This window comes from Protomyctophum parallelum, assembly GCF_964188405.1.
Source record: "Protomyctophum parallelum genome assembly, chromosome: 16".
Classification (NCBI taxonomy): Eukaryota; Metazoa; Chordata; class Actinopteri; order Myctophiformes; family Myctophidae; genus Protomyctophum; species Protomyctophum parallelum.
In genome coordinates this window covers 12489162-12515012 of record NC_139711.1, presented here as the reverse complement: position 1 = coordinate 12515012, position 25851 = coordinate 12489162, and the positions used below count along the sequence as shown (strand labels likewise).

Below are 25851 nucleotides of genomic sequence, written 5' to 3'. Positions count from 1 at the left end.
CCAGGAGTCCTCCTGGCTCTACGTGAGTAATGGACATTCACGGAGGCCACAATGACCTGCCGTGGCCCCTCAGTTTGACCTTCTGCCCCTTGGAGATATGATGTGGCCTGCAGTGAGGCCCCATCCTCACTGTCACAGCTGATTTCACTGTCCTTCTTTGCCTCTTTCCCGGCAATAGCTTTCAAGACCTCTACGAATGTCTTCTAAATCCTAAAAGTTTTCTGAAAAACATATGTTATCAGTGGCGCTCCAAACTTTTTCATGTCAAAGACCGCCAAATAAATATGTATTTGGCCACCGAACGCCATCTAAAAAATATAGAGATTTGAGTTAAAATGTTAATCACCTTTTAAAATATATATATTCAACGATTTGCAAAAAAGTTAGTGATTTTCCAAAAATAGCCAAAGTATAAAATGACACAGATGCTTTCCTGGTTTTAATGGGTTAAACCAGAGGTTCTCAATGTTTTTGGGTGGGGACCCCCGAAAATGCTTTGGCCATGTCTCGCGACCCCCCACCACCAACACCAATACAAATTGACCGCTACAATAACCTCAATAATAGAGAAAATACATCATAAATAAATACTGAAACCAGATATAATCATTAAGGAAAGTTTATGCATGCACTGTGTACTATGTAAACTCTACATTTACAATTTCCAGTTGCAAAAAAAAACAAAAACAAAAAAACATTTTTTTATTTTTCGGAAGACTCGCAACCCACAGGTTGAGAACCCCTGGGTTAAACACCAGTGTCTATGTTGATATTCTGATTTCTTAACTGTATGCATGTATGTGAAATAAGGTTCATTTCTTTATTTACATACATTATATATAAAATCTGTTTTGATTGATGACCATCCTGTCCACAGTGCAGACATTTGGCTTTTGTGCCCTAAAAAAAGAAAAACAGCCAAGTGTGACCTTGTCCCTAAAATGATGACATTCAAGGACTGCCCTCAAGGTCCCCTGTGGGTCCCTGGACCTCACGACCATATTTTGGGCATGTCATTATAGGTGAAAAGATTTTTAAAATAATATAGATTTTTAAAATATCTTTTAAAATAATATATTTCCTTGTGAGCTAATGTAGGTCAGCTATTCGCTACTTTTTAAATGGAGCTTAAAGTGGTGAAATATGTCTCCAACGGGGGAATGAATCTCTAGAGACGACCTCTCAAAGAGGAGATTGTGTGCACATCTAGTGTATTTAGGCCAGGTGCTGGACATCAATAGCCTGGCATGACCAGACTAAGACATTAGTCTTAGTCTGGGGCTCAGCTTGATGCGCGCCCATGCTGGACCACATCTTCGACGTGTAAGATGTATTTCCAACAGATTCCAACGCCACAGCAAAAACATTAAGTGGGATGAATAGTGGGTTCTGATTGGTCACCCGCAATGCAATAATCAAATGTAAGGTTAAAGGGTGAGAACACTTTGGTAGATGTTTGGGTTGTGTAGTTACCTTGCCATGATGTAACTCCAAAGGTGGGCAAGAAAGCAAACATCATTTCTCCATTGACTAGAAATTGATAATTCAAAACATGCTCCTCATTGACTTACATTGTACGGCAAGACCACTCTGCAGGGCAGTGCAGGCTCTTATTCGGCCTGTGTAAACGAGACCACTCTGCAGGGCAGTGCAGGCTCTTATTCGGCCTGTGTAAACGAATGCAAACTATTTAACAAAGCTGATTCTGACCGTACAGAACATCACAAAACCCAGACAAAAACTCCCTGTTACTATTAAATAGTAACAGGAAGTCGTCATTTTTAATTATTATTATTAATTTGCCATTGTTTGGGTGTTTTAAACCAGCGTGCAATGTTGCACACTGGAAATTGATTCTTTCCACTCAGGACACTTCAGAAGTTCAGAGTGAAATGTCACAACTGAGAGGGAAAATGTTTAATGGTGATTACCTTTATTTCCATGTTTTACAATAACAACATTTGGCTTTTGACCATAAAACAGGCAATCTCTAAATTGCACTTTAAAATCCCTATCCGTCGGAAACCGTTACACCAGCAACTGCAGCAGTGACATCAATTTTTATCGTATTGCATAGTGGATAAATCCATTGACACAGTAAGGTAATGTACAGCCGATGTGTATGGAAATGTTTAAGTATTTAACTGTAAATATCAAAACATTAACCCAAATACATCATAATGGTCCATTAATCATTTACATCTTATTAAACATAAGGTGATTGATGAAAGATTGGAGACATAGGCACAACAGAGAACCAAATTAATTATAAAGTGCTATAAAATAATTTGTGGCGTTACCACTTTAAAAGAGTTTTACAACAAAAGGTGACAAAAGTATTCATACAGCAATAGAAACTATAACAACACTTACCTCTTCCAGACATTGTTATAATACATAATATACTATGGCATTGTGCACAGAAGGCATCATTTCTCCACGCAGATAACATTTGAACCTAATTAATTTATCTTTTTCTTTAAAGGAGTGTGAACAGCCTGGGCCATGGCTCAATGGTCCAGGCACCTTGGCTGGTAATCCAGTCGCAGTGTGCCGCGGGTTCTACTCCCGATCCCGACGGCCTTTACTGCATGTCTTCCCCCCATCTCTCTCCCCATTTCCTGTCAGCCTACTGTCTGTCCCTCCATATTTAAAAATAAATAAAGACGAAAGCCACAAAAAAAAAAACATAACAAAAAAAGAAAAGAAAAAGGAGTGTGAATAGTTATGCAAAATCAGCTTAAATAAAGTCTCAGTCACTCTTGCCTTACTATCTCAAATCTGTCATAATTGAAACCTTTGGCCTCAGGGGCACAAAAGTTAATAAAACTACTCATTAAAAATAAAAAGTAGATATTCTTTTGGTTGTCACTTTTCAAATTACGACACATTGTGAGCTTGTAGATTGGCTATTTGGGGAATTTTTCCAAGACACTATTGCACAACAAAGTATAAAATAGCAGACTCAAATATTTAGCCTGTGATGAAAAAATATATATATATTCATGTTTTAATAATGACTGAGTTGATTAGTCCGATTGCAGCCTTCAGTCCATTTATGCTACTGCATTTAAGCCCTTTATGCCCCATCACGAAAACAGCCAATCTACATGCTCAATTTGCTCATGTATTGCAATGTGTTTCTCAAGATGTCTTACCCCACAATTATTATTTTGTAGTTGATTAATTCTATTAAGTATTAACTGTAGCAGCCCTAATAGAATGATAACCATTGGTTCTCAGGGTGTCCAAGGTGTGGATACACTATGAACACAAGTTAAGATATAAATATCCAATATTTTGGATATAGGAAAATATGCCAAGCAGCAGTGGTGTGATCAATTATGGCTTACCAAAGCAATAAGACACGATAGATAACTAACTATTATCAAAAACAGATATTATTTAACAGATTGGAAATAGGAGTCTTTGGTCAATAACTACCTTTAATTGGCAGCACCTGTCTGTCTTAAGCTTAATTGATGGTATGACGGTGATGCTCGTGTTTTACTATTATATCGCTACTATTGAATCGCTCACGAAAGTTCTTTTCAGTGAGCATTGTACGATGACCCATGACTGAGACTTCAGCCTACTGGCTAGGGAGGGACCCCCAGAACAGAAGATTTGTCAACATTTTCTAAAAAATAAAAAATAATAAAGTTCCAGACTAACATCACTGCGCAGACATTAGTCTGGAACTTGGAAGATTCATTTCCAAGGGGTGGTTAAAAACGTCAACAGCAAAAAGATCTCTCTTTGAATAGTGGGCTCTGATTGGTCACCCACAACTCTGGCGGTGAGAAAAATGTAAATGTAATTCAAACTGAGGAGTGCCAGACCAATCCCCCCCCCCCCCCCACCCCACCCCCCAGATAACCAGTGCCTTTCATCCGGACAGGGCGACAGCGGGGTAGTGGATGAGCTGCAGAGGCTGCGGCCGCTGGTTGTCCTCACTGATACAGGGGCTGAAGAAGGGGAAGGCCTTGCCGCGCGGGCCGCCGGCGAAGGCGTAGAGCAGGCTCATGTCGTCGGCGTTGTAGAAGCACACCCTCCGCTCCTCGCAGTCCAGGAACACCCCGACCCTCTGGGGGGCGCTGCTGACCTGCAGCCGGGTCCAGGGCTGGGTCCCGGCGGAGTACTCGTCTCCGTTCCGCAGCCTCAGCGTCCAGTAGCCCGTCTCGGGGCTCAGCTTGATGCGCGCCTGCCGGTCCACGTCTTCCGACGCCACGCCCATATCCCACTTGGATTTTGAGCCCACCCCTACCTGGGGGAGGGAGGGTGCAACAGGAAAGTCAAACTTGAAAAATTTGAAACTTGAAAAATTACAAAAGTATATAGTGGATATAGCCGATCTACAAGCTCACAACATGACACATTGTGACGTGCTGTGCACTTGTAGATTGGCCATTTTCACTCTTTGCACGATACCATAGTTGTGTTGAAGTATAAAATAAGTGGTTAATTGATGCGTTTGATTAATTGAATACTTCATTAAGAAACGGTACCGCAATCACAATTAGGCAGCAATGCTGATCCATGGTGGTTGATATATATATATAATTTTAAAAAAAGTCCAAACATTTAACGGCCTTCTGGATTATCCGATTCATGGGAAGGTCATGGATGGAATAATGGTAGATAATGGACACAGTAGCAGCCCTGCGCCCCCCACGTACCTCCCAGTAGTGATCCCAGTAGTGAATAATGGTAGATAATGGACACAGTAGCAGCCCTGCTCCCCCCCACGTACCTCCCAGTAGTGATCCCAGTAGTGAATAATGGTAGATAACATATTCTGACCTGAGATCAGATTCTAAAAATGTCTTCTACATCCTGACAGTTTTCTGAAAAAGCTATGTTTCTATGTCAGTCGATTCTTCAAAAATAGCAGACCTACAAGCTCGTAGCGCTCTATGAGCTTGTAGATCTGCTATTTTTCAATAGCTAAAGCATCAGAGTTGGGTGTAACGAGTAACGGAAAATCTCGTTACTGTAACGACACTACTTTGGTCGGTAGCGAGTAATATAACGACACTACTCCTCCAAAATTGATAATCACACTACAGTTACTGGTCGCTTTAGTGCTGCAGTTACTCGTTACTTAATTGCGTCATGTGGCTGCTTTCAGCAGTGTTGCTTTGGACTAATGCACACAACGGAGATGAGTTGAACATGAACAGTAATGGTGCGCTGGAGTCGCGGACTAGAACATGTCAAATTTACGTCGTTTCGGTATTAAAATCTCCGCAACAGCACTGCTCACAGCGAGCCAGTCTCCCACTGTCACAGAGACGGAGCAGTTGGGGTGTTGCCATGTCCACTTATTATAAGCGACTTTGGGCTTGTGTTATAATAGCCTAGTCAGGCTTCTTTTGGGCTTGTTTTCATAGACATGGCTGCTTGTTTCTCTTCCAAAACCTGCTGGGAGGGTCTTGTTTGTTGTAGAATGTATGTGCTCTCAGAGTCACAATCACTAGTTAGTTAATGCAGAGATGAATAAACCAAATATGCCGACATGAAAAACTACATTTAATGAGCATGGAGCAGGGAACTCCACATCATAAAGAAAGGGATCCTAAAGCACTGTGAACATATAGGCTACTGATTTCTCTCAGTCTCATTATTTTTATTTGAATATATTTGATTTGATTGATTGAAGAATTGATTAGAAGTTTGCATAGAAAAAGTTCAAGGTCAAGAGAACCACTGCACTAGACCGTTTTGGAAAGGCCCATTTTGTTTTATTCCTCCACAACCTGGTAAAGAGCATAAAGAAAGATGTTGTGTATGTCCTCCTTATTAGGATTATAAAGATTTGTTAAGTGGTAAATTATGTGACAATGCGACATGCGATTTTATGGAGTAACGCAAAAGTAATGTAACGAGTAATGTAACTAGTTACTTTCTCCAGGGAGTAATAAAGTAATGTAAGGCATTACTTTTTTCAAAAGTAATATGTAATATGTAGTGCCTTACTTTTATGAGTAACGGACCCCAACTCTGAACATAATGCTAAACACCAAAAGGGGTTCCCGCCCAGAATGGGATAATGGACACAGAAGCAGCCCTGCTCGCCCCTACGTACGTACCTCCCAGTAGTGGCGTCCGGACTGGAAGCCCTGTGCGGCCAGGAGGTTGACACACTGCAGGAAGCGCTTGGGGTTGCGCTTGTAGCAGATCATGCTGTCGCTCTCCACCGCCATGGTCCTGTCCCTGGATATGTAGACACTGGGGTGGGCCGTGTCCACGTCAAACATCAACGGAGCAGGGCCTGGACGGGGGGGGGCAAACAAAAACAGTATCTGAATTGAAAATGCATGCGTCACGTCACTTTTTGTGACTTTCAGTGATCTATGCGCAACAATTTGTTATTTCGACATTACATATCGTCGCAGTTCCATGCTCTTCTTCGACACCTCTTACTCTTTAGATCTCAGTTCACATCGGGTCCAGTCTTGAGGTAGGATGTGCGCTGCTACTCTTTGATCCAGTATTTGCTGTATATTCGTGAAATGCTACTTTACACTTTGATTCAACACCAAAGGCTTGTGCAACAAAGTGCAATTCACTCAAAGTTTGAGGATAAACTTGAACTTGTGTGACAATGGCGAGTCATCTCTCATAAAGATCTACGAGCAGAGCATAGTCTGTTGTTGGAAACCAAAATTGTTACTTTTTAGGCCCAAGCCGCACCAATGGAACTCCTTGCAACAGCTATTGGGGATAATGGTTTCATGCAACTACTTGCAACCCGTTGGTTGCACAGAGTTGCATGGCAAATTGCTGGTGTGGTTTGGGCCTTAGAAAATAACAAATGGATCCAATGTTATCCAAGATATTTAGTCACAAGCTAATACTTTTCATTGGTTAAATAAATATATATAAAACCCACTGACAGACCTAAACCACATACAAAAACAGCAAAAGTAGTAAGCTCACAACGTATCGCTTGTGACACGCTTGTAGAATGGATCGACTATTTGCGCTACTTCGAAGTAGGGCAAAGTTGAAATATGGACATACTGCCTGACTTCGACCATATACAACGTGATCTGGTAATTGCTTTAATGATGTCCTCTGACCACAGAGGTACATTTGTATCTCTGGTATTCCTGGACTTTTAATTACACCCATCTCAGAGGGGAAATTATCTCGTAGAGCCGTCACTCATGATCATGACATTTGACGAGGAATTCCCATACAAGTAATTACGATTGACAATTAAATTGTGATTTTGGCATTGAACCTTGGAGCATATAATTTAACATTTCTGTTTTGGCTTTTAGACAATACAAAGAAATACAAAGAAATTACTGACAATGACGGGTACCTTAGTACCAATAATCAAAATGCACTGTACTATGGCCATAATAGGATATAATTCAAGAACATATTTTAAGTAGCAGAAATGGCAGATCTACAAGCTCACAACATGTTGCGTCCAGCTCACAGATCTGTGACTTCCACTTGAAAACGTACGTACGTATTAAAATTTTTCAATATATAAATATATAAATATATATCAGACTAATGTCTTAGTCTGGTCATGCCAGGCTATTGATGTCCAGATATTGAATATCTCAAATAATAAGATGATGTAATAATTTGTATTACCTGGCTTCAGAGAGCTGAACATCTTCCTCCATGTGATGTACTGCAGTGGAGCCATGTATTTGCTGCTGAACGCATGGATGTCCAGCTCTGGGGCTGCACCGACTTGCACACACGATCTGATGATAAGGCAAACACATTTACCTTCACACATCACGGCTCACTAATCCTCAGCACAATATGGCACTGCCTGGACATAGTAAGTGGAAATGAACACAAATGACGCGTGCGACAGGAGGTTGACAGCTACAGTATATTGAAGTGAACAACACTCACCGTAGCTGTGGGAGCTAGAAAGAGAGGGAGAGGGAAAAAGAAGAGGAGCTGAGACAAAACGACGAACAAACAACTCTAACCGTAAACATTGAACACAAATGGTTGTCGATTGTGCTGATGGTACTACGTTTTCTGTACAATGAATTATTTGTTCAACACAAAGATCAAATCAAATCCAATTAGACATCACGTCTTTGATTTACAGGTGTGTTCTGTATATTCAAAGAGTAAAAAGTAGAGCCACACTGTACTATAGCTCCCTTAATTTGCCAACCTTTTATTGCATAGTTAAAGTGTGGTGTGTTCGGGTGCAGTACTTAGTTTAGACAGTTTTTGGTTTAGACTAGTCATTGGTTAGACCAGTCATTAGTCCTACAACTACAACTCAAACCCTCACCCTAAACCTAACCTCCCACGGGGCAGCACACCTAAACCTAACCTTAACCCATGTCTAACCAATGACTAGTCTAAACTAAGGTGCTATTTACACGAGGATGGTGTTCATAAAAAACAAAATAAAGTACCGTTTAGCGCTGTCATTTAGACGAGAACGGTGTTCTCAGGAGGTGAAAACGCATCGAAGTGAAACCGCCACCCAGAGTGGAAATCATTCAGAACACCGTTTCCTATGGTCTCCATATAAACAGGCAAAACGGTGAATCCGCAAAACTTATGACATCATGGCTCATGTTGGCTCACAGCGCATATGTTTATTACATTGATGCAGAGCCATATCATTATGATATAATGGAGTTCCTGAACAAGCCTCCCTCCTCGCCTACAAAGTGCTGCTCATCAGCGATGTTGAATGTAAAACCATGATGTAAATAAAAAGCCTTGTGATAGACGGCAGCCGCGGCAGCAGCGTTTATGTAGCCTAATGTATTATAAAATATATACCAGCCCGTGGCGCGCCCAGAGCCGTGTTGCGCAGGCTTGCGTGAAGGTTTCTTCTTCTTGTACGTGGGTGACCTGTCTATTTGGCAGCCCGTTATCGCCACCTAGCGACAGTATAGCATAATAGCACATCATATCATAACGTGTGCGTTCTCGTGTAAAGGGTAAGAAAAAATGAGAACGCAACGGGACTTTGACGTGTTATATGGAGATGGTCGCCGTCTAAAAGAGGCCTAAGTATGCACCCCGTGTGTTCCCATGCTCATCTTAGACACCTCTTACTCTTTGATCTGAGTTCACTTCAGGGCCAGTCCAGTATCTGCCTTTAAGAGGTAGGATGTGCGCCGCTACTCTTTGATCCAGTATTTACTGTATATTCGCAAATGCTCCTTTACAGGTACACTTTGACTCAACACCAAAGGCTTGTGCAACAAAGTGCAATTCACTCAATGTTTGAGGATAAACTTGAACTTGTGTGACAATGGCGAGTCATCTCTCATAAAGATCTACGGCTACAGCTCGGCTCACCTCGGCCAGCACGCTGGTATCAGAGGCTGCGTCGTCGGCCCGCTGAAGGAGTCTGATGTTTTCCTCCAGCTCCGCCACGGCCTCCTTGCTGGCCTCCAGGTGGCGCTGGAGCTGCTCCAAGGTCTCCTCCTGCTCTCTCCTCAGCTGCTCCTGCATGCAGGCCTCCTCCTCCTGCAGGATCTGCCGCAGAGCGTTGAATTCCCCGTGGACGCGCGCCTGCAGCTCCACTCCCGCTCTCTGAGACAAAAAGGGACACATGGGTGGCTCTTTGTCGACTACAGGAACTACGCAGACCGTGGCTTATTTACTTATTTAACTTGTTCTGGGTTTGTTTCCATAAGCTACGGCTCGGTTTCAGATAAGGTTCTCAGAACCTCATTTGGGCCCAGCTCAGGTGGTTACTAACTTGAGTGAACTTGTACTTTAAAGTATTTTTCTTGCTCAAAAGCTAAAATGGCAGACCTGCAAGCTCACAGCATTGCGAGTCTTTCGAACCAATAGCCTACTCAATCTTGCTCAAGTAGTTTAATCGAATAATCAAGAACTAAGAAGCTTTCCTTTCTTTCTCTTTTCATAAAAATCAACTAAACAGAAACAACTCCAGATCCCAGAACTCCACAATTGTTTTTTAAGCCCTGTATTATACTTTGTTGTACAAATAAAATATAGTCGATCTACAAGCTAAACTTGTAATCTACTATTTTCATAATAAATCATTCATTAATCATAATTGAGGCAGAAATCTGAAATAACCGTGATACTGATTTGAAGTCATATTGCCTCCCAGCCCTATTCTGTTTGCACTGATAAAACGTTCAAAAGGGGGTGCTATATGACCAGGCAGTAAGTGTATAGGCCACGTATTAAATCCAATAAACCACATGAACCAATAAACTTGACCAATAAAGATTGATTCTGATAAAATTGCATCATCCCCAGTTCAATTCCAGCATGGTGACATTTGTGCTGTCTCTCTACAACGCCCTTTTGAAATACAAATAAATGCGAAAAAGTATTTAAGCTACAGTAAAGCAACAAAGAAATAGTAAGTAGTAATAATGCCTGCCCAAAGAAAAACGTGGATCAAAGACCAATAAGATAAATATGCAATTCTAAGGGAGGTGTACATTTATTTGTGTGAGTGTATAAAACATCTCCCATAACTTGGGCACCATCTGACCGATGTGCGTCACTCATAGATGTGTTGTGCTGAGAGGGAGTGGTTGTCCAGGCCAGAAGCCAAAATGTCTGTATCTGTCAGTGTGTGTTCACAGGCATTGGCTTCCCTGAATGGCAAACCCAAGTTAACCGATCGGCTTTACGGTCAGCTAAGCTTTGTGTCACATTTGTTCCACTGTTGTATTGGATATATAATTTGTTTTTATATTGCGATTATACAGCAGTTACCCATAAAAAAACTACTCGACTACAAACTACTCAAAAGTCTACTCAATTTCATAATATCTAAGATATTCGATGAAAGAATCAAAACATTTACCATCTGCTTGAAAAGCCTGCTGGGCTATAACCTCTGGGGTTGGCTTCCGCGACCAATATGGTCGCATTGGATGCCGTACTTACGACCTGGCGTCCTGATTGGCTGCCTCGGCTCTACGCAAATCAGACACTTTTAATGCCAGCAACAACCCATAGTTTTAAACGGTCGCGTGCGCCAAGGGAGAACAGGCAGGTACACACACACACACACACACAATACTTCAATTCTTGTTTTAATAACAGATGTAGACACTACGACCGGAAATGTTCCATGTAAACATCTACCGGTAGCTTAGCTAGTGGCCACTACCTGCAGGGACTGCCCAGCACACCTGCCTTTTGTGTTTTGATTAGGCATGCCGCATGCGTGATGGTCCTTTGAAGTACGGGTAGAGAGCTATTTCAAGCTAATTTCTAAAACAAAATAATCCTTAGTGAACGGCCAACTTTAGGACTTAGGCAGAATGTTGCAATATACTGTTTCAATATACCATTCCCGGTTCCTATCCTGGATTCTTTTCCAAATATAGAATTTCTTCCATCATGGTACAGTGGACAGTGTAAAAACTAAATTAAACTCCTGCTGCTCCTCAGCAATGGCAGTATATCTACCCACCTCAGCTCAACTGCCAGAGGTAATGCTCCTTAGCTGGGCATAGAGGCACAGGCTGTATCTATACATAGATGTATAAATACAGGCCTGTACTGGCATCATGATGATGGGTACTCCTCCAACAACGGGTACAAGTAGTTCTCAGACAAGTATTACAGGTATTGCATAACCACATATGACACGCATTCCCACATTGTGTCGTTCTTGACTTAAAGGTGAATTCCATACTAAAAGGCTTTCTTACCTTTCTTTGTAGTTGTTACGTCCCCACCAAAGAGGTCCAGGTGTTATTTTGTGCAAAAGCTCCTTATTGGCTATTTCCCCTACCATAAGCCCTAAATGAATTGCATTGAATTGAATGGGAATTTAATGGGGCTATGGGGTGTTGTGCTAATTTGCTTATTTCCATCGCTCAAAATTATAATTTCTTTGTATATATCCTCTCTTCATAATGTAAATAATATCCCAAGCGGCACACTTTACTACTTCTTTCGATGGAAATAAGCGAACTAGCATAACACCCCATAGCCCCATTCAATGCAATGCAATTCATTGAGGGCTTATGGTAGGGAAAATAGCCAATAAGGAGTTTTTGCACAAAAAAACACCTGGACCTCTTTGGTGGGGACGCAACTACAAAGCATCTTTGTTTTGGTCTAAATTTAATGCTGATTAAGACGATGATGATGCCAGGGTGCTTGTTTAACTCAGCAAGCTTATAGAATGTACATGAATGACTGGTGATGTACTGTAGCTAGCAACGCTCTAAATGCAAATCTGCTTTTGCTAACAAACAAGCTACTCTGCCATGAGCACAAATGACATTAGCCAACGCTGGCAGGAGGAATGCATCGCTGATGGCACAACCCAGTCCAAATAAAGAAAAGGTACTTGCTTACAGTCTGCATCTGCTGTGCTTTGCAGATATGAAAGGCAAACAGAGTGACTTGCCGTACTACATCTGCAAACACCACCCAACTATGCACATTGCAGCCATTAGGAGCGATATGTCAATTCTTATCTGTTAAGTGCTGCGCTCGCAAAGGGTGGTGGAGGAGTGTACCTTTATGGCGTCCATCTTGTCTTTGTCCCGGCGGATCACGTTCATGAAGTCCTCCCTCTTCAGCCGATTGCTCTCCAATGAATCATTCATTTGTTTCTGAGGACACAAACACACCAATCTAAAATCACCTTTTAAAGATTTTATTCGCCACATCTCATACATGTATTGTGCAGTGAAATGTGTGACATAGTCTGCTAGACTGCATAAGCAATGTCCAAACGCAATAGATTACAAGGTATACTATAATACAGCAATAAATGTTATGATACTAAGTAATAAGCAGAACATTTAACTAAACCCGATACGTTTCCAAAAACAGTATCAACATACACAGACATCGGTGTAGTGAATGACCGTAGATTATATATTATTATATTAGAATATAGAACCAGTAAGACGCCTGAGGGCGAGAAGCGAGCCGCATCTGCGAGCACTGGCGCTTTGGCATGGGGGGGGGGGGGGGGGTCAGGTCAGATCAACATATGGAATGAATTCTGTACTGGCCATATATGGAGCGTGTCTTGAGTGTACAGGGTTTGATGAGGTTAGATCAACATATGGAATGTCAAAACCGGTCAGCTCCATATATGGAGATCTAAGGGTGGCAGTGAAGGCAGTGTCCTGAGTGTACAGGATTTGATGAGGGCCCAGGTAGGGCCGGGCCTTACATTTCTGTTGAGAACTCTAGCTTTCGCCGGCTGCCAGGCAATAATACTTTTAGAGTTTAAATGGACAGGTATCAGTCAAAACGGAGACATCGAAGAGGAAGGATGGATAGGGAAGGATCAACATATTATGGGATGTCAGAACAGGTCAGTTCCATGAGATCTAAGGGTTTAAGGTCAGATGTAGAGTTGCTGGCCAATATTGATGACATCAGGGACCTCTATATATGGGCTTATTATTGATGACATTATCCCCGATGATGTCACGTGATGTCATACCTGGGGTGCATGTTCTTGATAAGGGCTGATGAGGGAGATCAGAGATCTGATTCGGATAACATATGAAACCGCTAAACATTAATTTGTACTTGGATCCTTTCTGTTGATAAGCCATATTGCCTCTCATATAAAGTCATATCAAAACGGAGAGGACCTTTGGTCCAAGGCATTTTTTAAGAGTAACATGTGATAAGTAGAGTCACAATGAGCCTGTTTGAGCAATTTCACACTTCTGATATTATCAATTCTGGATCTGGACTGAGTGGACTCTGACCAAAATAACAACAGCATTACCTTTTTCACTCAAAAGTCCATCTGACTCAGACCGACCACTTCAACCGACATCCCTATTTTGGGAATGTCATTACACGCGACAAACTTCAAAAATAGTTAATCTACAAGCTCAATATCGGATCTACAAGCTCAGAAGTCATTGCAATGTTGTGAGCTTGTAGACTGGCCATTTTTGCTGCCATTGTATGATGAACTATACTGTATACTGTAGATTAGGTTATGGCCCCCTGTAGGCGATCTGAAAACTTCAAAAAATGGTAATGGTATTATTACTAAAAATGATCCAGAATGCCACAGCAAGCCTGTCTCCTCCTTCTCACAGAGTACAAAACACTGATGCTGGCACACAACGCAACCAAAGGCACCCCCATATCTTCGATTAATCAACGTTCGTTCGATAAGCACAGGAATCGATCTTGAAATAACAAATAGACTATTCTATTAAAAAAAGAAAGCGGCCCATTTTGGTCCGCCAGCCATGCTTGCGCCTCGCAGCGCCTCCTCTTTCCCCCCCTCGTGTTAACAACAAGGAAGTCAACTGAACAAGTGCAGCTGCAGTCCCAGGAAAAATAAATCTAAAGTGTGGTTGCATTTTTAAATACCGTATTTGAATAAAGGTTGTACACGAGAGTGAAATTAACCGCTGGGAAAATATAAATGAGGCCGACTAAGGCGACGTACCCTGCCAGACTATCCGATTAAAATAGCATAAATCCGTGCGGTTTATTCCTAATAAAAAATGATTTTGCCATTGTCAGCGATATCTTTTTTCTTTCTTGTCTGAAAACTGACCTTTTCTCTTTGGCATTTAATTGCACCTGATCGTATTATTTTAATTATGTAGCCTATTTGGCTATTTTCCTGTGTTTTTTTTAATGATGTTCTTTTTGTCTGTGCGCCGATGGGCACTGGTGATGCTCCGCTTGTTTCAGCCTGTAGATAAAGTTTGATTTGATTTGATAGGCCTATATTGGAGCAGGTGCTGGCAAATAACTAATTACTGTAATGCCAGTCAAGTTGCGCAAATGTCAGATCAATTAGCAGAGCGGAGCTGCTCTCAGTCATGCACTGTCCGCAGCACAATAATGACCAGATCTCTTCTTAAAGTTTACTTATTATGGTTTACTTTCAACCATAAACCATAATATGATTGACAAACCTTGGATTGAAATTCTTCATCAACCAACAGCGCATGCAGCATGACTATGAGGTAACTGATTTATCCATCGGCATCGCATCGCTTTTTCCCATCAAAGTGCCTGTATACGCACACTCACAGACACAGTCACACTAACTATATGGTCAATTAAATCAACAGTGGTTGATTTTATGTGTCAGGCTTGAAGAGTTCATTCATGTTACCGTTCGTTTACAATTGACAGAGGAGTTTGGATTACATTTTTATTTGATTTGATTTGAGGTATAATGTTTAATAATTGTTAAATAAAAGACCAATCCAATATGCACTCCTCGCACCCAACAAAATAAATAAAAATAAAAATAAAAATAAAAATAAAAATAAAAATAAAAATAAAAATAAAAATAAAAATAAAAATAAAAATAAAAATAAAAATAAAAATAAAAATAAAAATAAAAATAAAAATAAAAATAAAAATAAAAATAAAAATAAAAATAAAAATAAAAATAAAAATAAAAATAAAAATAACATTGTACATTGTACAGTATCTTTTCAGGAGTACAGTATGATGAAAGCTCATTCAGCCAGTGTCTCTGTGAAGGTGAGTTTTCAGATTTCCAATTAACCAAGATGATTTTCTTCGCAGCTGTACTGGCGAGTAAAACAAATTCACAAAATACTCTTTGTTAAAATTTGTGTTGATCAATGTAACGTCACCCAGTAACCAAATTCTTGGATCATGTGGTATTTCAACCTCAATGATATCAGAGACAGTAGACATGATGAACTTCCAGTAATCAATCAGAAGTGAGCAGCTCCATAACATAATTTATGTAATAGGCAGCCTTCTGTTATCTTACATCTTTGGCACATAGGGGAAATGCTCCTATCAATCTTGTGTAACCTGAGCGGGGTTAGTAAGTTCTGTGAAAAATGTTAAATTGTATCTGTCTATGTTTGGTGGAAATCAGAACCCTCTGAGTTCTCTCTAAAATGATTTCCCAATCCACATCATCATAAGTGCATCCCAACTTCCCAAGTCTGTCTCCCATTTATGTTTAATGTTCAATGTATTGTAAATGTTTTTTGTCTTTTAACCTGTAGCACTAGCTAGCTATACTCAGGCAAATATTTAAGTTATTAAAAAAGAAGCCTATCCATCATTGCCGTAGAGGAGTAAGTATTATTTTGTTAGGCCTTAGCCTATAGAAAAGAAACGAGCCCTGATGAAGACCGTGTAGGTTGAAACAGGTCGGTTCAATAAACTTTTCCTCCTTTTTAACTATTAAGTGTGCCCGGATCTCCATTTATTTCTATAGATGTGTTATCCCGATTGATCCCAGGAGCACCTTTTTACTTTGTATACCTGCACACCTCCTGAACACCTGGTTGCTTCCTTGCCTCTTATAGGCAATTCACACTGAGACGGACTGAATCCGTTTCATTGGAACCGTTTCCGAATACGGTTGCCTGGTCCCCGATGGCCATGATTCACAATTTCACATTACATTACATTACCCATTATCCTGATGACGGTGTGCTTGATGGCTGGCGGCCTGGCGCGCACGGACACTGACCATCAACTGTGCGACATTGCCATTTGCCTGGCTGCTATTCACTGTGTCAGTCAGTTCTGTGCTCCAGTGTCGTGTTTGATATTAGTTTGCTATGGATTCTACTTTAGCATTATTATTATTTTGTTTTACTTTGGAAACTATGCCGAGCAAAGCCCAAGAGCCACGGCCCACGTGTAATAAGATCAGCGCGTACTGCGGTGCTGCGCGTATACGCAGATTCAACAGGAGACGGGCGGCGTTGAGAAATGAGCTGGTGTTACGCGTTGTGCAGCACTGCAGCGGCTGTGTGTTTTTTTGAGTGGTGCAACCACTCCTACAAGAAGTCCCAGAGAACCAAAGGACACGTGAACCCACCTGTAGGTTCTTGACGTAGCTCTCAGACGTGCTGGCCCTGACCTTGTCCACCATGGCCGACACCAGGTAGTTGGTCTGGAACTGTTTGCTGCTGAACTCTTTGCGACACTGCGGGCAGCTCACGGGACCGTATGTCCCTCTCCAGTAGCGCGAGATGCAGGCCTTGCAGAAGTGATGCATGCACGCCAGCATCACAGGCTCTCTGAACAGGTCGCAGCAGATGGCGCACGTGAGGTCCTCGCGCAGGCTGCTGCCCTTTTGGCTCGGGAGCGCAGAGACAGCAGCAGAAGCCATGATGTCGCAGAAGCAAAGTCCAGGGTTTCCTCGACACTGATGAAGTGAAAGAGAGAGAAAATTAGTCTAGAGGAGTGGTTCCCAAATATTTAGCTCAAGACCCAAAAAATACATTTGTTTGCCTGGGGACCAAGCTAGTGAAAATAGCCGATCTACAAGCTCACGTGTTGCTTCGCAAACATTTGTTTTCTAATTTATTCGATTTTTTTTATTTCTTCATGAAATTACTGGAAAAAAATCATTATTTTTAATTTGTTTTTTGAAAATGTTTTGAAATAATAATAATTAAAAACAAAAAATAAATGGACCCATAAAAATGTGTCCGCGACCCACAAATGGGTCCCGAGTCCCGACCCAGACAGATGGGTCCTCCACACACATAGGGTGGACTTTTTATTTCCCCTCCCCCGTCACCTGTTCTTTTCTCAGTCTTTGGAAGTTTGGAGTGTGTATTCTAAGATTCTGCCAGGTACCAGGCTAGAAATGTGTGCCCCACGGGGGTTCATCTTTACCCTTTCTTACACCCGTCCCTAAACCACGGATGGAAAATAGCATCACTTTTGAAGCTAGAGACTAATGTTTGATCTGAACTGAAAGAGACAGTGTTGGCATGGCAGAGAAACAGGAGAAGAATCGCCCAGTCAGCTGACATGACTGAGCAAACAGCTATTTGAAAAACACACGGCAGCTTCCTGTTTTGAGTAAATGAGATTATATTAGGCAAAGTTATCGTTAAAGGGAGATGCCAGCCACCCGTCAAAGAAAACTAATTTGATGGGTGGCTGGCATCTCAGTCACTTGGGAGAGACTCGGATTAGAGCCGCTGCTTCTTTGCCTGGAAAGGAGCCAGCTTAGGTGGTTCGGGCATCTGGTTAGGATGTCTCTCCCTAGGGAGGTCCTCGAGGCACGTCCCACTGGGAGGAGACCCCGGGGGCAGACCAAGGCATGAAGGCACAGTTGGAGGAAACACATCGACTCACTGGCCAGGAGTTACTAATGTTGCTCTGGAGAGGGAAGTTTGGAGCTCTCTGGTAGAGCTGTTGCCCCCGCGAATCGACTATGGATAAGGCAAGCAGTTGAAGATGGGGTCATCCCTATGTTCCCCAGGTTCTATGTTAACCACTTACCTTAGGGTTTAGGGTTAACGTTATAGGTTTCTGGTTTAAGGATTTCAGTGTTTTGTACTATACAATTGTATGTATAAGTACAGAACAAAGAATGTTTGTTTTTGCCATCTTTGTTGAAGAGACTGAGCAATTATGTTTTATTTTATGCCAGTGTTCATTTTTTGTTTGCTAAGACTAGATAGTTTAAGTAGCCTAGGCAGGCCTAAACTTCTGAGCTTAAATCAGAATTTGCTACTATAAGTAAGTTGCTAAAATACTTTTAGTCTTACTAGAATTACTAAAATTACTAGGTTACGTTTCTGGTTTAGGTATATTCTAAGTGGGGAACAAAGAACCTTTTAGGACTTTTAAGACTAGTACTGGTTAAGTGCCAAGTAAAATGTTTTTTTTATTCACTTTTTAAAGACAAATATTTTACTTACTAGGGAAAAAGTTAATTATTAATTAACCAGATGAGCTCGCTCCATAACAAATATAGCTGTACAAGCTGAAAAAATAAAAAAATACAAAACATGCTGCATTGTTGCGAGCTCAGCTCGAGTAGATCAGCTATTTTTCAATATTATTTGGGGAAATTAAATCAATTCAGCATTGCATTGACAAACAAGAAAATGTACTTTGTATTTTGTACTTTTGAACACTTACGTACTGCTTTTTAAAAGCAAGTATACTCCAATACTTCAACTCAAGCACTGGGGTTGAGGTTTGATTGATTGAAAACTTTATTAACAGTTTGTAGATTGTAGCATAACTAAGGGAAACCACAGTTCAGTATAAGGTCTGCTATAAGATTAATAAAACAATCCAAGTAGGCTCTTAAGTCTTGTTTCCATCAGGGCCCTCCATTTTTAATTCATCAGAACATTTAATGACATACAAATAATAGTACTATGCAATCCAAAGAAGAAATTGTGTAGTAAAGGGGGCGGGGACTTTGTCCTAACTAAACAACAACTTGGTTGGGTGGTCAGCAAAAACTATGATAATATTAACGTCTATTATGCTCATTTTCTGAGGTTTAATGTTAATCACCTTGTGGGGGGTTGGGCCCGTGGGCGGGGGGTGTCAAGTGACAGACCACGAGACATTATAATCTTATAAAAGTAATTCGTCCTACTATCAGGTATGCACATTTGGACTGATCTATACTTCGTCGTACGTAGGACTGTCTGCGATGGTGTCGCGCGGCCACAAAAATAGCGGATCTGCAAGCTCACAACGCATCACATCGGCAACGCATTGTGAGCTTGTAGATCTGTATTTTTATTTTGCATCGCTGAATGCCTGGCTTGCTGCCTGCTGCTGTGCTGTCTGACAGTGACATGACAGCGTTTTAAAGAAAAACGTGAAAAGGTGAATGTACAATGAATTAACTATTACTAATGAACGCATTGAGTGGACTTACGTGGTCTGTTGTTGTTGGTGGAGCTGTCTGTTTGTTGGGCCCAGAATGGCGACAGTTCAAAGTTTCTGACCACCTGCTTTGTTTTGGTCTGTCCTGCTTTGTTGGTCCCGGAACAGAACAAGGAACACTGTGTACAGATACAAGTCCTCAGCCCATAGCCCGGAGGGACGCTGCCGCTGTGATTGGCTAACTGGTTGACTAGCAACCGATCAAGCCATTGACTTGAGTTTCGTACAGTAGCCTACAAGTACAGTCGTATGACTGACAGCATGTGTTCCTTTTAGCATCATTGTACAATCAGTCGCACCGCTGTACTTTTATGCAAACTGTTAAAGTTTTAATCAATCAATCAAAACAGGCAACAGGGCACAAAATGAATGACCTTGAAATGTAATTTTTAATTAATAGTATTGGTTGAACACTGCAGTCGCGCACGCACACACACAAATATTATAGGTGCATTAAAGTTACATCTGCAAAGTCATGGCATGTGTTTTCATGATACAACAGGTGTTGTAATATACAACATGCTGTGTACTGATACTTGGTACTTGTACGTGAATATGCAATGTACTTATATGTATGGTGCACTGCCTGAACTGTAACATACTTTAGAGCTGTGTTAGGGCACGCTGAAGGCCGCGTGCTGCAGGCAGTGATTGTGATGTCTAGTCAGTGACGTCATTAGGACATGAAGTATCCAAGCTATATATGATTCTGTATGTGTAATAAACTGTGTGAATGATTTAATGTGACCAAGCCTCGCGTCATGTTAATATCTTCTCCCGGGCCGGCCTGTCCGTCTTGCCCATGGAAATGCCAAAGGTCGTCACACACCAGAACCAGACGAGGGTCCAGCGCTTAGAACAGAGAATCATAACAACAGGCATGTCACACAGTACTCTATGGGTATAAGTAACAGCGTCTCCGCCATATATGACGGCTGCCAATTATAGCAGAGACACCACAATATACTTTTCCAGCCTTTTTGCCTCCTTTTTGGGCATCCCAAGTTGTTGGAACCCTCTAACAACCAGTCTGTGAGTATGCCCTAGGCTGCCAAATATAAAGACAAATAGTGTGCACCTATAGCCCAGCTCTGAGATGTTATGTAGAAGTGGTTGGTATTTTATGACCTTGGTCATAAAGGCTTCCTCTAGTCTAGGCTGTGGTCAAAGGTGCAGGCTATCTCTAATACAGACACTTCTCTGCAGGACTCTTCATCAACCACAACAATATCTGGTGTATTAGCTGTATAGAGATGTAAAGGTATCTGAGTTATCACAGAGTTGGAATGACGCTGGAATGTTTGTACATTCTCACTGAAGATGCATGGTATTTTGATATAACCTTTGCTATGAGTTCCACTATTCTATCATGGCGTGCCATGTACATTCCTTTGTATGCAAGCCATCCATTCAAGATGTGTGACAGTGTTTCAGTGATCTGTTCTGTGGTGGTGTGATGCAAACAATGAGGGATCTGAGTGGTGGGGAACCAGATGGATAGATTGAGTCTGGTGGGAAGGACTTGTAGTCTGGCCTTAACTGTGAATGTTATAATGTCCTCATTGATTGCAGTGTTCTTGATGAATGCGTGTGAGACGGAGTGATTAGTTACACGGAGTTACAGTCTGTAACTCTAACTTTTTTAACTTACAGAGTAAGACAAAGTACTGCAGTGTCAGACGAGGACAAGGACGAGGCAGAGGAGAAAACAGCAAAATCCACAGGAGGGTAGATTGTTTTCTGAAGTGCAGAAGGTGGCCAGATGGCATGATGGCCTTAATGGCCTTCATGAAATTCCTGTCTTTATTCTCTTCTCTATAGAGGAGAAGAGAAGAAAGAAGCTGCTGTGAAAAGTATTAAAGGTGCATTAAGTGATTTTCTACTGTTATAGTCAGGGGATATTATCAGATTAATGTCAAATCTGGGAATACATTTCTTACCAAGAAATGTCTTCACCAATGTGTTTGTAAAGGTGTCTACTGACATATCCCACATTGGTTTGTATTCAACCACCCTAGGGAAATATTTGACCAAAAAAAAAAGAAAATACAAATACATTTTTTTTTTAAGGGATAGAAAGTAGGCTGACAGGAAACGGGAGAGAGATGGGGGGATGACATGCGGTAAAGGCCGTGTCGGGTCCGGGAGTCGAACCCGCGGCACACCGCGACTGGATCACCAGTCCGGTGCCCAGACCGTTACGCTACGGCCTGGGCCTACATTTTTAATCGCAGTTTGTTTGCATGATAGTAACTTCATCAATAGTTCTGGTTCAGCTCAGGTTACACTTTGAATCAGATGGTTGCTCACCTGTCAGTTTCAGTTTGCAACCTCTATCTGGGGGGGGTGGACGGGAGTCTTAATTGCCTCTTTATCCTGCCAGCTGGTGAAATGTCAGTGCAGATAATTGTTAGCATCTCTACAAATGTTTATCCTGGGAAATGAATATGCAAACTTCACAGGCTGTCAATGTTTTACTTATTTAAAGATTATTAGTCATATATATATTCTTTGCATGTTATGTTTTATCACTTTTATGGAGTGACAGCTAGCGTAGGGCAGACATGAACCACATGAAGGGAGTTGGCACCCATGGTCCTGTCAATACAACACAATATTTTTAATTAGTAGAGAAAGGGCTTGTTTACTGGTGGTGTCAGCGTGTGTGCTGTATGCTCCTGTCAGGTTTAACCTCTGATAAATGCCATCTCTGCTGAGAACAATATAGGAATTCTATTCTATTCTCTTTTTATCGCCCATGAGAAACGTAGCTGAAAATGAAATGAATTGCATTTCATGCATGGCAGGGAAGGTGACATGAGGACGCCATGCTCTATAATCTATTATGATCATTGTAATTTCAGATCATCAGTGCCACAACTTGCAAAAGTACCTTCAGAAAGACATTAACAAGGGGGCACGGTGGCACAGTTGGTAGTGCTGTCGTCTCACAGCTAGAAGGTCCTGGGTTCGATTCCCGCTCGGGGCGCTGTGGGTGCTGGCGGCGTGTTTCCTCCTCCGCGTCATCAGTGCCCATACCCGAAGGCGGGGTTGGCGAAAGGGCCTTTCTGTGTGGAGTTTGCATGTTCTCCCCGTGTCCCCTAGGGTAGGTACCCTCACAAAAACATGCAGTAATCCTGGTCTCTAAACTGCCTCCCCCTGGCCAGCCGGGACGCCTGATGGAGGGGAAAGGAACTGGTTGGAATAACGTGTTCCTTCCACGCGCTACGTCCAACCAGGGAAACTCCCCCCTGTCAGGTGTAAAGGAGCAACTTGGACACTCAAGCATGAAGGAAGCATGAGTTAAGTCTGTTGCTCTCCCCAGGTTGGTGGAGGGTGTGTAGAGCCCAGGATCACATTAGATGATTGACACAGGGGTGAAAAATGGGTTACAAAATCGTGGGATAAAAAATATATAAAAAAAAAAAAGAAAGACATTAACACCACTTGGGGTCCAAATGGACACTGTGTGTCCACTTGGGGTCCAAATGGACACTGTGTGCCTAATGCATTATCAGTGTTTCCCAACATGGGATTCCCCAATACAAAGTAAAAGTGTTAAGTAAAAGAAAAAAATTGACTTGCGTAAAAGAACAAAAGTATAGAGCGTCGGAGTCCCGCCCCCTTTCATGACGACGCCAGGCCCAGGAAATAATTGTCTCCACCAGGCCGAAAACAAGTTTTTGCACAGTACACCTACAGATTTTGTCCAAACATCACGCAAATTCGTACACAGTCTCTCTAGAGCCATTCAACAAAACCGGTCTTTCAGATTTCCAGAACGGCCTGTTATAGCGCCACCAGGAGGCCGCTTTGTGCAAAACAAGTTTTTGCACAGTACACCTACAGATTTTGTCCAAACATCACGCAAATTGGTACACAGTCTCTCTAGAGCCATTCAACGAAACCAGTCTTTCAGATTTCCAGAACGGCCTGTTATAGCGCCACCAGGAGGCCGCTTTGTGCAAAACAAGTTTTTGCACAGTACACCTACAGATTTTGTCCAAACATCACGCAAATTGGTACACAGTCTCTCTAGAGCCATTCAACGAATCCAGTCTTTCAGATTTCCAGAACGGCCTGTTATAGCGCCACCAGGAGGCCGCTTTGTGCAAAACAAGTTTTTGCACAGTACACCTACAGATTTTGTCCAAACATCACGCAAATTGGTACACAGTCTCTCTAGAGCCATTCAACGAAACCAGTCTTTCAGATTTCCAGAACGGCTTGTTATAGCGCCACCAGGAGGCCGCTTTGTGCAAAACAAGTTTTTGCACAGTACACCTACAGATTTTGTCCAAACATCACACAAATTGGTACACAGTCTCTCTAGAGCCATTCAACGAAACCAGTCTTTCAGATTTCCAGAACGGCCTGTTATAGCGCCACCAGGAGGCCGCTTTGTGCAAAACAAGTTTTTGCACAGTACACCTACAGATTTTGTCCAAACATCACGCAAATTGGTACACAGTCTCTCTAGAGCCATTCAACGAAACCAGTCTTTCAGATTTCCACAACGGCCTGTTATAGCGCCACCAGGAGGCCGCTTTGTGCAAAACAAGTTTTTGCACAGTACACCTACAGATTTTGTCCAAACATCACGCAAATTGGTACACAGTCTCTCTAGAGCCATTCAACGAAACCAGTCTTTCAGATTTCCAGAACGGCCTGTTATAGCGCCACCAGGAGGCCGCTTTGTGCAAAACAAGTTTTTGCACAGTACACCTACAGATTTTGTCCAAACATCACGCAAATTGGTACAGTCTCTCTAGAGCCATTCAACGAAACCAGTCTTTCAGATTTCCAGAACGGCCTGTTATAGCGCCACCAGGAGGCCGCTTTGTGCAAAACAAGTTTTTGCACAGTACACCTACAGATTTTGTCCAAACATCACGCAAATTGGTACACAGTCTCTCTAGAGCCATTCAACGAAACCAGTCTTTCAGATTTCCACAACGGCCTGTTATAGCGCCACCAGGAGGCCGCTTTGTGCAAAACAAGTTTTTGCACAGTACACCTACATATTTTGTCCAAACATCACGCAAATTGGTACACAGTCTCTCTAGAGCCATTCAACGAAACCGGTCTTTCAGATTTCTCAGACTCCATCCTGATTGGTTAAGATTGGCTTCCAAAGTTCACAGGAGTGCTCAGTTTCAAACAAAATGCTGCAAATCATGAACACATCGCGTGATTTCCGTGAAATTGTGCACCCACATTCCCACTAGGCAGAGGACGAAATGCCACATGAACAATTTCAACTCAGCCTCAAGGTGGCGCTATAACTGGCCGAAAAGTGTTTTTACCTCTAACTGCACGGATCTGTGGATAACTTTGTATGCCAACTCCCTAGAGGCCAAGGAAAAACCTTTGCCTGGAATTCTTCACATCTGCTCATCCTGGTGGAGACCTGTGCCCAGTAGGGCACTTTTTCTAGTTCCCAATGCATTTTTCCCATAGACATTGCAAAAAGTATTTATTTAAAGACAAAATTGTGTTTGTTGTCATGATTTGTCACAACTCGAGTTGGCTTCGTACGACGCTTAGAATGTATAGGCTCCCTACCCCTGGTAGGGGGCGGGACTGCGACACTCTATAGTGGCAATGTGGCAAAAAAGAGACTCTTTAGTGTTTAGTTGCACAGCCATGTCTTATGCTGTATAAAAGCACCATTTACCATTTACCATGTTTCCTCTGGACATGTGTGGAACAATCACTCCACCCCTATTACCCCACCCCCCTCTCTGTCTCTCTCTGTGACTGACTAAAATCATGTTTATTTGTATTTTGTAATTGAACCTGTCTGTCCTGTGTGCATGGATGGATTAGACACAGGGGCCCCTGTAGGTCTTAATCCATTCCTGTCGTGTGTGTCATATTGATCTGCTGCTTGAGTCAAGAGGCTGCTGTATACATCAAGTCGTGATTTCTGGTAGACACACATATCTGCGGATGAATGAGTGTTTGAGCAGATTCTGACTGTAATGTACATCGTGCTGAATTATCTATGTATCTTATAAAGCTATTTCCACAGAACTAATGGGCTGAGTGGAGCTTGCAAATTGGAGTCAAGAGGACGTCACCATTATGTTCTAAGCCTCTTCATCACTTTTCAGGGAATTTTGTGCGAAAGAAGCAAGCATTTAATGTAAAAATGGTGTTCAGCATAAGAGGCTTGCAGCTTCAGCAGAAAGCCTTTGTAATGAATATAAAAAAGGTATA

At 42.0% G+C, this 25851-nt stretch overlaps 1 protein-coding gene across 1 annotated transcript; it reads right to left on the bottom strand.

Moving 5' to 3' along the window:
• Positions 1-1912: 1912 nt before the first annotated feature.
• Positions 1913-19733, bottom strand: trim105 (tripartite motif containing 105). The gene is made up of 8 exons (XM_083785893.1): positions 19622-19733; positions 16796-17125; positions 12489-12584; positions 9316-9552; positions 7891-7904; positions 7618-7733; positions 6093-6274; positions 1913-4267 (listed from the first exon to the last, which is right to left on the bottom strand). Exons 2-8 carry the CDS (start codon positions 17087-17089, stop codon positions 3890-3892), a joined length of 1317 nt encoding a protein of 438 aa, XP_083642019.1. The 5' UTR covers positions 17090-17125; positions 19622-19733; the 3' UTR covers positions 1913-3889.
• Between the last annotated feature and the right edge of the window lie 6118 nt (positions 19734-25851).

Coding starts and splice junctions, on each gene's coding strand:
- trim105 (XM_083785893.1), bottom strand. CDS start 17,089: ATGGCTTCTGCTGCTGTCTCTGCGCTCCCGAGCCAAAAGGGCAGCAGC. Junction 12,585..16,795: donor GCTACGTCAAGAACCTACAG/GTGGGTTCACGT, acceptor TTGTGTCCTCAG/AAACAAATGAATGATTCATT. Junction 6,275..7,617: donor GTTCAGCTCTCTGAAGCCAG/GTAATACAAATT, acceptor CCCCCCGTCCAG/GCCCTGCTCCGTTGATGTTT.